The 13276-nt window shown below is 35.6% G+C and overlaps 1 protein-coding gene across 1 annotated transcript in view; it reads right to left on the bottom strand.

The window, feature by feature from the left end:
• Positions 1-13276, bottom strand: part of NAALADL2 (N-acetylated alpha-linked acidic dipeptidase like 2) — a 967277-nt gene that overhangs the window by 48361 nt on the left and 905640 nt on the right. Inside the window, exon 13 of the mRNA XM_047786685.1 lies at positions 4924-5122. Within this exon, the coding sequence (XP_047642641.1) occupies positions 4924-5122 (199 nt within the window). The remainder of the gene's footprint in view (positions 1-4923; positions 5123-13276) is intronic.

Raw genomic sequence — 13276 nt, 5'->3', positions numbered from 1 at the left:
AAAATTAACTCAAAATGGATAAGCAAACTAAATATAAAATACAAAACTATAAAACACCCAGAAGACAACATAGGAGAAAATATAGGTGCCCTTAGGTTTGATGATGGATTTTTAAGTACAATAGCAAAAGCACATCCATGAAAAAAAAAAAAAAATAAGTGGGATTTCATTAAAATTTAAAACTTCTGCAACAGGCAATCCAAGAGAATGAAAAGACAAGCCATAGACTGAGAGAAAATATTTGCAACATATGTATCTGATAAAAGACTGGCATCCAAAATATAAAAACGTCTTAAAATTCAACAATAAGAAAAACAAATAACTCAATTTAGAAGATAGGTGAAAGAGCTAAACACCTCACAAAAGAAGATATACAGATAGAAAATAAGCATATAAAAAATGCTGAACATCAGATGTCATTAGGGAATTGCAAGTTAAAACAATGGGATACCAATACAAACCTATTCAAATGACTAAAATCCACAGCTTATAACAACAAATGCTTATGAGGATGTAGAGCAACCAAAAGTCTTACTCATTGCTGGAGGGAATGCACAATAGTGTAACCACTTTGGGAGACAGTTTGGCAGTTTCTTGCAAAATTACATGTAGGCTTATTATATGATCCAGCAGTTTTACTCCTTGAAATTTACCCAAATTAGTTGAAAATGTACATCTACACAATATTCTGCCCATGAATGTATATAATTGCTCATAATTGCAAAAAATTTGAAAGCAACTTAGATATGCTTCAATAAGTGAATGGATAAACTGGTATATTTGTACAGTGGAATATTATTCAGTGATAGAAATTAATACGCAGAAAACAAATTCATATTATGAGGTGATAAGGTCAATGTGAAAAGGTTGCATGCTGTATGATTCAAATTATATGACATTCTAGAAACAGCAAAACTGTAGAGACAGTAAAAAGATCAACCATTGCCAGAGGCTCAGGGAGGAGGGAGGGAAAGATGAATGGATGGAACACAGATTTTTTTAGGGCACTGAAAATATTCTAAAATATTCTAATATGATATGGAAATGGTGCATACATGCCATTATACATTTGTCAAAATCCACAGAATTTAAAAAAAATAAGCACTAACCTAAACTATGGATTTAAGTTAATAATGTATCAATATTGGCTCATCAGCTGTAAAAAATGGACTACAGTAATGTAAAATGTTAGTACTAGGGGAATTATGTGTTGGAAAATGAGAGGACTGTGTGTAAGGGATTATATGAGAACTCTCTTTACATTCTGCTTAATTTTTCTCTAAATCTAAAACTTCTATATTTTATAGAAATATATGTGTCTGTGGAGAATGCATAGGTCATTATGTCATACCACTTAGTCTGCCTTTGCAGAGTAATAATTTATGGAGTTAAAAGGAACCCAAAAACAAAACACAAATGCCACAAGACCTCATCCCTAGATATGCCAGTCCCCTGAAGCAGTAGAGCAGAGCATATTAGAATCATAGCAAAGGAAGGAGGGAGAGAAAAGATTCAGAATTCTTGAGGAAATACATAATCCCCTCCCGACTAAGGTGCACCAAGTCAGATTTTACATTGCTGGATTTTGTTAGTAGTAATATTTTTGCAATGCTTTGTAGTTTTCAACACACATTCACTTCGATAGTGTCTGATCATATATAACATTTCATCTGCTTTCCACTGCCAACCAGGCTTAGTACCTCTGGTGCATTTTGCAGCTTTTTATTATGCCACAACAGTCTATCAATCACAGCCCCGCTCACTCAAGGTTAGAAGAATTCCCCTTGACCGTAAAGATTGTGACGCTTAATATAGTGAATGAGCATTGGATCAGAATTTTAGGCCTGGGAAATCTTTAGAAATTATTTTTATCAACAAATTATCATACAATTACATGGCGAGCCAGAGCTGCTGTGTGCCTTGACTAACTGGCTGGAGAAAAGGGCAGAGAGCAGACGCTTGCCACGACTCAACCCTGCTTCATCTGCCTACCTCTGTGTGAACCCAAAAAGATCCCATCTTACTTATTCTCTAAATTCTTTTCTTCCTTAACACCATCTCCCAAATTGCTCTTTGCTCTTCATTCCTGACTCCAACACGCCAAATCATGTTCTCAGCATCCATACCTTTTTTATGCTCATTGTCTTCCTGACTTTGCAACTCCAGAGTTCACTCTCTGGAGCACCAGATAAACCTAACATACATTACTTCATGGCTTCTTTTGTGTAAAAAATAAAGGCTAAACCTCTCAACAGAACACTTAAGGGACTTTGCAACTTGATTCCTTCCTGCCTCTCCATAATCATGAACCAAATAACCATTTAAATTAGTCCACTTGCTATTCTTCAATCCCCAGCATACCACACACAACCTGTTTTGTGTCTTTCTTCACACTATCCTCCCCTGGTAATGCCCCTTGAGTTAGCTGGGCTGCTACAATGGAACAGTCTAGCCTGAGTGGCTTAGAAACTATAAAAATTTATTTCTTATGGTTTTGTAGTCTGGGAAGTCCTAGTTCAAGATACCAGCAGATTTGGCGTCTGGTGAGGGCCTGAGCCATGGTCCATTGGATGGCTCTGGGCTCACATGGCAGAGGGGGTGATAGAGCTCTCTGAGGTCTCTTCAATAAGGGTGCTAATCCCATAAATGAGGGTTCTGCCCTTGTGACCTTATTATCTCCCAAAAGCCCCACCTTCAAATACCACCATTAGGTCTTAACATAGGAATTTTGGGAGGACACAAACATTCAGTCTCTAGCACTCCCTAATTTATTGGGCATCCTACCATTCCTCCAAGCCCAGATAAATTTCTCCCTTTTCCTATAAATTCTCTTTTGACAGCCATAATATGATTTTTTTCTCTCTTCACTGAATCTCAACTGCACTTCTTACCTGTAGCATTCATTTGGCACTTGGAAATTTATTGAAATTATGGTTTCCACATTTTTTTACCTCCTGAATTAAACTCCTTGAAGGTAGGGAATTTATATTGCCAGTTTCCCTCGGTATGCTGGCACAGAGCAGTGTTCAATGAGGATTTACTTATGAGAATGACAATCAGTGTTTGATGTAACATCTTAGGACTTGAAATCTTTGGATCTTCTTATGCCAGATAATAGAGAAAATTCTTTAAAATATTTCAAAAATAATACATTTCAATGTTTAGTGGAACTTTGGTTTTGAGGCAGTATCCTTTGGGATGTGATCAAAATTCCAAATCCAACATTTGACTTCATACTGTGAACTTCTCTCAAAAACACTCTTAAAAGGCAAATCACTTTTGACTTCCTCCTTGCATATTTGATGAGAATTGTCATAACACCATCGGTTTGAAGACTATGATTCTTACATGAATAACACCTCTAAAGCCTGTTTAACATTTAAAAAAAATTGAACCCAGTCACCAAATGTTCTTTCGTACAATGTAATTAATAATTTTATCTTTTCTCCAAATAATAACCATTATAAATGATTTTTTTTCCATTTTCCTAAACTCCATCATCCTGTAACATTCACATTTTTATTTCAAACATTTCCTCTAACATTAAGGAAGGACTTGCAAGAATTGAGAATGGAAAGTCTACTGCAATTTTGAAATTTTTGCATCAATATTATTTAGAAATGTGAACTCTCAACCAAGAGAAAACATCGAGTAGAATGATTTGTCATGTATTTCAGAAATAAAGTAAAAATTCATGACAATCTTGGAATAAAGGTCAGTCAGATAAATCAACTATTTAATCTACCTGCACAGTTGGCATATATGTGAATTAATACAGTCAAAGAGAAGAATGACAGATATGTAATAGTTTAAAGTAATGCCAAAATATTGAACTATAAGATTCGAATTTTAAAGTTTGTTAAATGAGTTAACACATTATAATCAGCATTTTGGGCCCTGCACACTGGAATACAAAATGTGCTATAATCATATAACAAGAAAAAACATTACTTGCTTAATCATTGTTAACTCAAGGAAAGGCAGATATTTACTTTTCTATCCAAACTGTATGATAAAGTAAATTAAGTCCATAAAAATTACTACAGGGAGAATAAATTTACTAGATACATACTCAGACCATATACTCAGAGGGTTCTTCTATATCTAGTACAAGTGCTAAGAAAGGCAAAAGGGGAAAGAGTTTACTACATCATCATATGTAAAATTATATCCTTAATGTATGATACTAATTTATGAATTTTTCATAAGTTAAAAAGAAATATAACTTTTATAATACATTCTAAATATATAAGCTACCTACTCTTATAAAGACTTTTTAATAATGCTAGCTTTAATAACATGGTTTAATTCTTCTCTTTAGCAGTTATTACACCTACCACAGACTATGTTTTACTTAGTCTGTTCTTTCTGTTTCCCCATCCCCACCACTGGAATATAATCTCATCAGGGTAAATGTTTTTAATTTGAGGTGGCTGATTTTCGTCTCTGTTACCTTCAAGGGTATCATCCATGAAAAGCCTAAATTGAATCCTTCATCTATATGAAGTTTTTTTTAATATTTGCTAAAATTTTTAAAACATTTTCAGAAGTCACTCTATTGTGACTCTCTAAATAAGCCCAATTTCCTGGTTGTTTCAAGATTAATCTAAATCCCATTCTTCCCTGTAAATTAAACACAATCTTCTAGAAGTGGACTTACTAGGGCAGACTAACATGCACTTATCTCCTGATTCAAGAAAGTATATTTCTATCAATTATAGATACTATCTATATCTAAAAACTTTTCTTTATTCTCTATTTAGGTAGTTGAAGTTTGGGATGAGGAGAATGGTTCTGAAGTAGATATAATAACTGCTTCACATTAAAAAAATATTATGTTCACCTAAGATAAATATTCTGAAAGTTAAACACAAATATTTAATTGAGGGGCATAAAAATACCAATTTTGAGCACACATCCTACCTATAAAATCCTGGTGGTGTGTGCTGCACCAGGAAGCTCTTCTCCATGTCTTGGAGAATGTCATTCAGCATCCGCACACGGATGGGAGCTCTCTCCTTGGGATCATTAGCAGGACGCATCTCATCTGACTGAAAGAGTTCAGTGCTCTCCCGCAGGCGTGAGGCTGGGGCCAGCAGTTGAGGAGTGTTGGGTTGATCACCTGGTAAAGATAAATGAGCCCATCTCAGAAGACATCATCTCAAAGGAGTGGAGTAAACATTTTATAGTCATGATGTCAAAAAAGGACGGTTCAACAGCAAGTCAACTTTTATAATGTATTCATTCTACCAAAAATATTCTGGCTAAATATTTTAAGTGTATTAAATGTATCACTACTAATCATAACAATAATTACTGCTAATAATAATAATAATACAAGAAAATGGGAACTTATTATTGAACCCTTCACATAATTATCTCATATAATATTAACCAAAATTTCTATTGTCATGTCCATTTCATAGAGGCTGAGAATTAATTAAGATAAGGAAACTGCCACAAATCATTGAGCAAGTGAATTACAGGTCAGAATTAGAAGCTTGATCTTTCTGATTCAAAAATTCATGCTCTTCATGGAGTATCCTATATTTCAAAAAAAAAAAAAGTAAAAGGAATTGTTATCTTCCCTTCTGAGAACATGCGGTATGTTACTACGTGTTGTCATATGTCTACTGGACTCTTTGATTTGCTAGAAACTTCCTGTAATTTGAAGTTAAAAATATACCTTTGATTTGAAAATATACTTCAATCTATCCTATTAGTGTTTGTATTGCTTTGTTTTCATTTTGAGATGATTTTTGGTCCTGTAACTCACTGCAAGTCATACTGATATGAATGGTGGTAGCAAAAGGACCACAGAATGTTCTTTTGACTAAGGGAAAGGCAGCATTGTATAGTAATTATAGCCACCATATCTTGGAACCAGACCACCTGACTTCATATCCCTGATCTACTACCTAATAGCTGTATGTTGCTGGGAAAATTACTAAGCCTCAGTATCAAAATCTGTGCAATGAATGTTACAACATCACCTGCTTTATGGATTTGTTAATGAAGGTTAAATGATTGGTACTTGTAAAGTACTCTCCTATAGGTAGGTAGGTCCTAACTGGTGTTTAAACTAAACACCTTGTTTAAAAGCATTCTTTTATCATACCACGAGAGAAGCATTCTCTCATCATCTTCTTCCAGATAGTACCACCATGAGACTCAGTCTTTGGGCAAGGCAAAGTCTTTGGTGTCATTCTCAGGAGACTAGGTACAACTGATTGCAGCAAGGTCAGCATTTCTCTACAGAAGATTACTTCAAGTTAAGGTAAGGAAATAAAGATGGACCTGGTAAATCCTAGCTGGCAATCCTGAGAGCACTGCATTGAGATAAACAGGTGTGAGTGTTAAAAAAAAAAAATCACTGATATGACCTTTGCTTGGAGAAGGCTTGCACAAAAGGGAAAGGTCCCAAAGTAACTCTTTTTCCAAGTGATTTCACTAGCTCTCAAAACACTGGTCTTTGTGAAATTTCAGATTCTCAGACATGCTGAATTTCTCTAGGACCCAGGAATCACAATTTTAACATGCTACTCAGATTATTCCATATGTCTTTTTTTTTAATTTTTACTGCTGCATCTGTGGCATATGTAAGTTCCCAGACCAGGGGTCAAATCAGAGCTGCAGCTGCAGCTGCAGCCTACATTACAGCCACAGCAAAACCAGATCTGAACCACATCTACAACTTATGCCATAGCTTATGCCTATGCTGGATCACCAACCCACTGAGTGAGGTCAAGTACTGAACCCACATTCTCGTAGAGACAACATTGTGTCCTTAATCTGTTGAGCCACAACAGGAATTCCAAATTATTCCATACACTTTACAGTTTAAGAAGCACTGTGGAAAGGTGATATCCTAAAAAAATGAAAACTGGACTAGAACTATAGCTAAAGTATAAAATGTCTATCATAGAATTACCAGACTTCAATATAGTGACCATTATTTTCTCTTGCCTTCATTTGATGAGGATGATTTTGTATGTCAATTTCTTTACAGCCAACAATGAGAAGAGACGGCAAAGTAGAAGAACTTGAAGACACTTCCTTTCATCAAAATATCAAAATCACAACTAACTGCTGAACAGTCATCACAAAAAAGATTGGAACCTAGCGCAAAATATATCATACACCCAAAGGCAAGAAGCCATAGTAATATGATAGGAAGAGCACTTTCAGGATATAATCAAATCCCATACCCACTTAGTATGTGACTCACAAACTGCAAAATAATTTATTGCTAAAGTTATCCTATATGAATGACAGTTCTGAGTCCCATAGCAGATTCCTCAAATTGGGGGTCTGGCATCAGGAGGAGAAGCCCCCAGATCATTTGGCTTTTAAGGCCAGTGAGGCTTGAGTGCAGGAGCTCCACAAGACTGGGGGAAACTGAGAGTCCACTCTTGGAGGGGGCACACAAGATTTCATATGCACTGGGACCCAGGGCAAAGCAGTGACTCCATAGGAACCTGGCTAGAACTACTTGCAAGTTTGGAGGGTCTCCTGGGGAAATGGGGGTTAACTATGGCTCACCCTGGGGACAAGGACACCTGTGCCAGAAGTCCCAATGAATATTCATTGGCATGAGTTCTACCATAGGTTGCCATTTTGGCACCAAGACCTGCCAACAGCCTACAGACTCCAGTACTGGGATGCCTCAGACTAAACAACCAACAGGGTGGGAACACAGCCCTGCTCATCAGCAAATAAGCTGCCTAAAATCATCCTGAGCTCACAGCCACCTCTAAACATACCCCTGGACATGGTTCTGCCCAAGAGAGGGATGAGAACCAGCTCCCTCTACCAGAGAGCAGGCACCAGTCCCTCACATCAGAAAGCCTGCACGAGACCCTGGACCAAACTTACCCACCAGGGGGAAGACATCAGAAACAAGGAACTATGATCCTGCAGCCTATGGAAAGGATACAACCACACAGAGAGTTAGACAAAATGAGATAGCAGAGCAATATGTTCTAGATAAAATTCAAGAAGAACAACTAAGTGAAGTGGAGATAGACAATCTACCTGAAAAATAATTTAGAGTAATGATAGTAAACTTGGTCTAAGATCTCAGAAAAAGAATGGAGGCACAGATAATAAAAATAATAGCAGGGCACTATAATATCCCACTTATAGCAATGGACACATCATCAAGAGAAAAAATCAGTAGGGAATCACAGGCCTTCATGACACATTTGACCAGATGAACTTAATATTTACTGAACATCCTATCCCAAAGCAGCAGAATATACATTCCTCTCAAGTGCACATGGAACATTCTCCAGGTCAGATCACATGCTGGACCACAAAACAAGCCTTGGTAAATTTAGCAAAATTGAAATCATATCAAAACATCTTTTCTGACAACAACACTATAAGATTAGAAATCAACTTCATAAAAAAAAATACTGTAGAAAACACAAACATGTGGAGGTTAAACAATATGTTACTAAACAACCAATGGAAACACTGAAGACATCAAAGAAGAAATAATAAAAACAAACTAGCAACAAATGACAATGAAACCATGATGATCCAAAACCTATGGGATGCAGCAAAAGCAATTGTAAGAGGGAAGTTTATGGCAATACAATCCTATTTCAGGAAACAAGAAAAATCTCAAATCAACCTAACTATATTTAAAGCAACTGGAGAAAGTAAAAACAAAACCCAGGGAGTTCCTTTGGGGCTGTAGGTTAAAGATTCAGCATTTTCTCTGTAGTGGCTCAGGTTACTACTGAGGCACAGGTTTGATCCCTGGCCTGGTACAGTGGGTTAAGGATCTGGCCTTGCCACAGCTGTGGTGTGGGTAGCAGCTGGAGTTTGGATTGGATCCCTGGCCCAGGAACTTATGAATTCCATAGATGTAGCAAAAAAAGAACAAACAAAGATTAAATTTAATAGAGGAACGGAAATCATAAAGACCAAAGCAGAAATAAATAGAGACAAAGAAAATAGAAAAGATCAATGAAACTAAAGCTGGTTTTTGAAATGATAAAATTGATAAACTTTTAGCTAGACTCATCAAGAAAAAAAGGGAAAGGGCTAAAATCAATAAAATTATAAATGAAAAAGGTAAACTTACAACTGACATCACAGAAATACAAAGGACAAGAAAAGACTAATACAAGCAATGGTATGCTAATAAAATGTACAACTTTGAAAAACTGGACAAATTATGAGGTACAATCTTTTAAGACTGACCTAGGAAGAAATAGAAAAATATGAACAGACCAATTTCAAGTACTGAAACTGAAACTGTGATTTAAAAGTTCTAACAAAAAATTCCAGAACAAGATAACTTCACAGGTCAATTCTATCAAACATTTAGTGAAGAGATAACACATATTTCTGAAACTCTTCCAAAAAATTTCAGAGGAAGTAATACTTCCAAATTAATTCTGTGAGTCAACAATCACCCTAATACTAAAATGAGACAGATACAACAAAAAAAGAAAGTTGCAGGGCAGTATCACTGATGAGCATAGATGCAAATACCCTCAGCAAAATACTATCAAACTGAATCTAAAAATATATTAAAAGGATCATATACCATGATCGAGTGGGGTATACCTCAGGGATACAAGGATTTTTCAAATTCCACAAATCAATCAATGTGACACACCACATTAACAAATTGAAGAATAAAAAATGTATGATCCTCTCAATAGATGTAGGAAAAGCATTTACAAAAATTCAATATCCATTTATGTTAAAAACTCTCCAGAAAGTGGGCATAGATGGTACCCACCTCAACATAATAAAGCCTATATATGAAAATCCCACAATTGACATCATACTCAACATTGAAAATCTGAAAGTATTTCCTCTAAGATCAGAAACAAGACAAGGATTTCCACTGTCACCACTTTCACTCAACACTGTTTTGAAAGACTTAGTCACAGCAATCAGAAAAGAAAAGGATCCAAACTGGAAAAGAAGAATTAAAATTGTCACTTTTTGTAGATATGATACTATACCTAGAAAATCCTAAAGATGCTATCAGAAGACTACTAGAGCTCAACAGTGAATTTAGTAAAGTTTCGGGATATAAAATTAATGCAGAAAACTTAAATTTCTATACATTAACAACAAAAGATCAGAAAGGGAAATTAAGGAAAACAACCCCATTTATCATCACATCAAAAAGAATAAAATACCTAGAAATAAACTTACCTAAAGGGGAAAAATATCTGTACTCTGAAAGCTATAAGATGCAGATGCAAGAAATTGAAGATGATACAAACAGAAAGATATATGGTGTTCTTGGATTAGAAGCATCAAATGACCATACTACTCAAGCATTCTAAAGATTAAATGCAATTCTTATCAAATTACCAATGATTTTTTCCCTAGAACTAGACAAAAAGTTAGAATTTTTATGGAAATGCGAAGGCCCCAAATAACCAACACAATCTTGAGAAAGAAGAATAGACCCAAAGGAATCAGGCTTCCTGACTTAAGACTCTATAGCAAAGCTACAGTACCCAAATACTATGGTACTGGCACAAAAATAGACCTATAGATCAATGGAACAAAATAGGAATCCCAGAAATCAATCCACATACCTACGGTCAATTAATCTATGACAAAAGAGGCAAGAATATACAATGGGGAGAAGACAGTCTTTTCAGTGAGTGGTGCTGGGAAAACTGGACAGCTACATGAAAAAGAATGAAATTAGGACACTCTCTAATGCCATACCAAAAAATGAACTCAAAATGGATTAAAGACCTAAATATAAGATCTGATACTACAAAATTCTTAGAGGAAAACATAGGCAGAACATTCTCCTTCATAAATCATAGCAATATCTTCCCAGATCCATCTCCTAGAGTAATGAACATAAAAGCAAAAATTAAAAAAATGGGAAATAAACTGAAAAACTTTTGCACAGCAAAGAAAACCATAAACAAAATGAAAAGACAGACCACAGAATGGGAGAAAAAATTAGTTGATGCAACCAAGGGATTACTCTCCAACATATATACTCATGCATATCAATATCAAACAACCCAATCAAAAATGGGCAGAAGAACTAAATAGACATTTCTCCAAAGAATATATACAGATGGAAAAATACACATAAAAAGATGCTCAACATTGCTAATTATTAGAGAAATGCAAATCAAAATTACAATGAGGTGTTAAGTCACACCAGTCAGAACAACCATCATCAAAAGTTCACAAACAATAAATGCTAGAGAGGATGTGGAGAAAAGTGTTGGAACCCTCTTACACTGTTGTTGGGAATGGAAATAAGTACAACCACTATGGAAAATAATATGGGTAGTCCTTAGAAAACTAAATGTAGAACTACTATATGATCCAGCAATCCTGTTCCTGGGTATGTATTGACAGAAAACCATAGTTCAAAAAGATACATACACCACATTGTTTACTGCAGCACTATTTACAATAGCCAAGAAATGGAATCAACCTAAATGTCCATCGACAGAGAAATGGATAAAGAAGATGTGGTATATATACCCAATGGAATATCATTCAACCATAAAAAATGTAATAATGCCATTTGCAGCAACATGGATGGACCTAGAGATTATTGTAATAAGCGAAGTAAGTCAAAGAAAGACAAATATAATGTGATATCACTTATATGTGGAATCTAAAAAAATTATACAAATTAACTTATTTATAAAACATGGCGCAGTGGTTAACGAATCCGACTAGGAACCATGAGGTTGCGGGTTCGGTCCCTGCCCTTGCTCAGTGAGTTAAGGATCCTGCGTTGCCGTGAGCTGTGGTGTAGGTTGCAGACGCGGCTGGGATCCCGCGTTGCTGTGGCTCTGGCGTAGGCCGGTGGCTGCAGCTCCGATTCAACCCCTAGCCTGAGAATCTCCATATGCCGCGGGAGCGGCCCAAGAAATAGCAACAACAACAACAGACAAAAGACAAAAGACAAAAAAAAATAGAAACAGACTCACAGACATAGAAAATAAATTTATGGTTACCAAAGGGGAAACATGTGGATGGAGGGATAAATTAGGAGTTTGGGAATAACATATACACATTACTATTTATAAAACAGATAACCAATAAGGACTTACTGTATAGCACAGGGAACTATACTCAATATTCTGTAATAACCTACATGGGAAGAGAATCTGAACAAGAATGGGTATATGTATATGCATAAGTGAATCATTTTGATGTACATATGAAACTAACACAGCATTATAACTAATTTAAATTAAAAATTAAATTTACAAAAATAATAAATAAATCAGGGAATTCTCTTTGTGGTTCAGCAGGTTAGTGATGTGGGTTCAATCACTGGCCTCATTTAATAGGTTAAGATTAAGGATCTGGCACTGCCATGAGCGGTGGTGTAGGTCACATTCACAGTTAAGATACTCTGTTGCTATCGCTGTTGTGTAGGCCAGCAGCTGCAGCTTCTACTCAACCCCTAGCCCAGGAACTTCCATATGCTGCAAGTACAGCCCAAAAAAGCAAAAAAAAAAAAAAATTACCATTACAAAAAATTCTCTAGTGCCCAGCATAGTTCTGACGCAATACTTATTCACTGAATAAGTGGATTCAATAAAGTGTTTTTGGGAAAAATATCCAGTAACAAATGAAAACTATGCAAAGAAATTTGGTTTTTATGAGAGCTGTAAAGAAAGAGACTTCTTTGTAGGTCTCTGACCACTGAAATTAACAATATGAATACAATCAATTGTAAGAGTATACAGGGTTTTTGCATTTTGAGGTATCAAAGTATGTTCCACATTCATTAGCAATCTTGTTTGATTTCACAATAAAACTCGAAGGTTTTTTTCTCACTGAAAACATCTAGCCTCGTTAGTAATAGTAATAGTGGTAATAATAATGTAATTTTATGAAAATATGGTTTATCTTACATTAGAATGTTTCACCAAAGTTAATTTATGGGGAACTTAGAGAAAATATCTTTGCATCAGGAAGATAGATAAGGCACATTTGGATTACACTGGAATTGAAAGACTGAACAACAGAAAAAACAAGTTCGACATCCTTAAGAGTCTTCCATTTAAGAAAGAAAAATCTCTTCTGATCTAACATACTCTACAGAATTGAAGACATTACTACTGAATCAAGTGGGACAAATTGTACCATTCTACTTTATTTAGCTTTAAATGAATTTATTTCTCATGGTGGTGCAGGTGGAGAAAATTGACAGCTTTAGGAACTGGCTGGTTCCAAAAAGGACTCTAATAGTGGAAAGCTGCTACCACAGCATACCCTATGCATTACTTCAAGGACATGA

This window comes from Phacochoerus africanus, chromosome 1 (assembly GCF_016906955.1).
Source record: "Phacochoerus africanus isolate WHEZ1 chromosome 1, ROS_Pafr_v1, whole genome shotgun sequence".
NCBI classification, from domain to species: Eukaryota; Metazoa; Chordata; class Mammalia; order Artiodactyla; family Suidae; genus Phacochoerus; species Phacochoerus africanus.
This window is presented reverse-complemented; position numbering and strand designations above follow the sequence as displayed.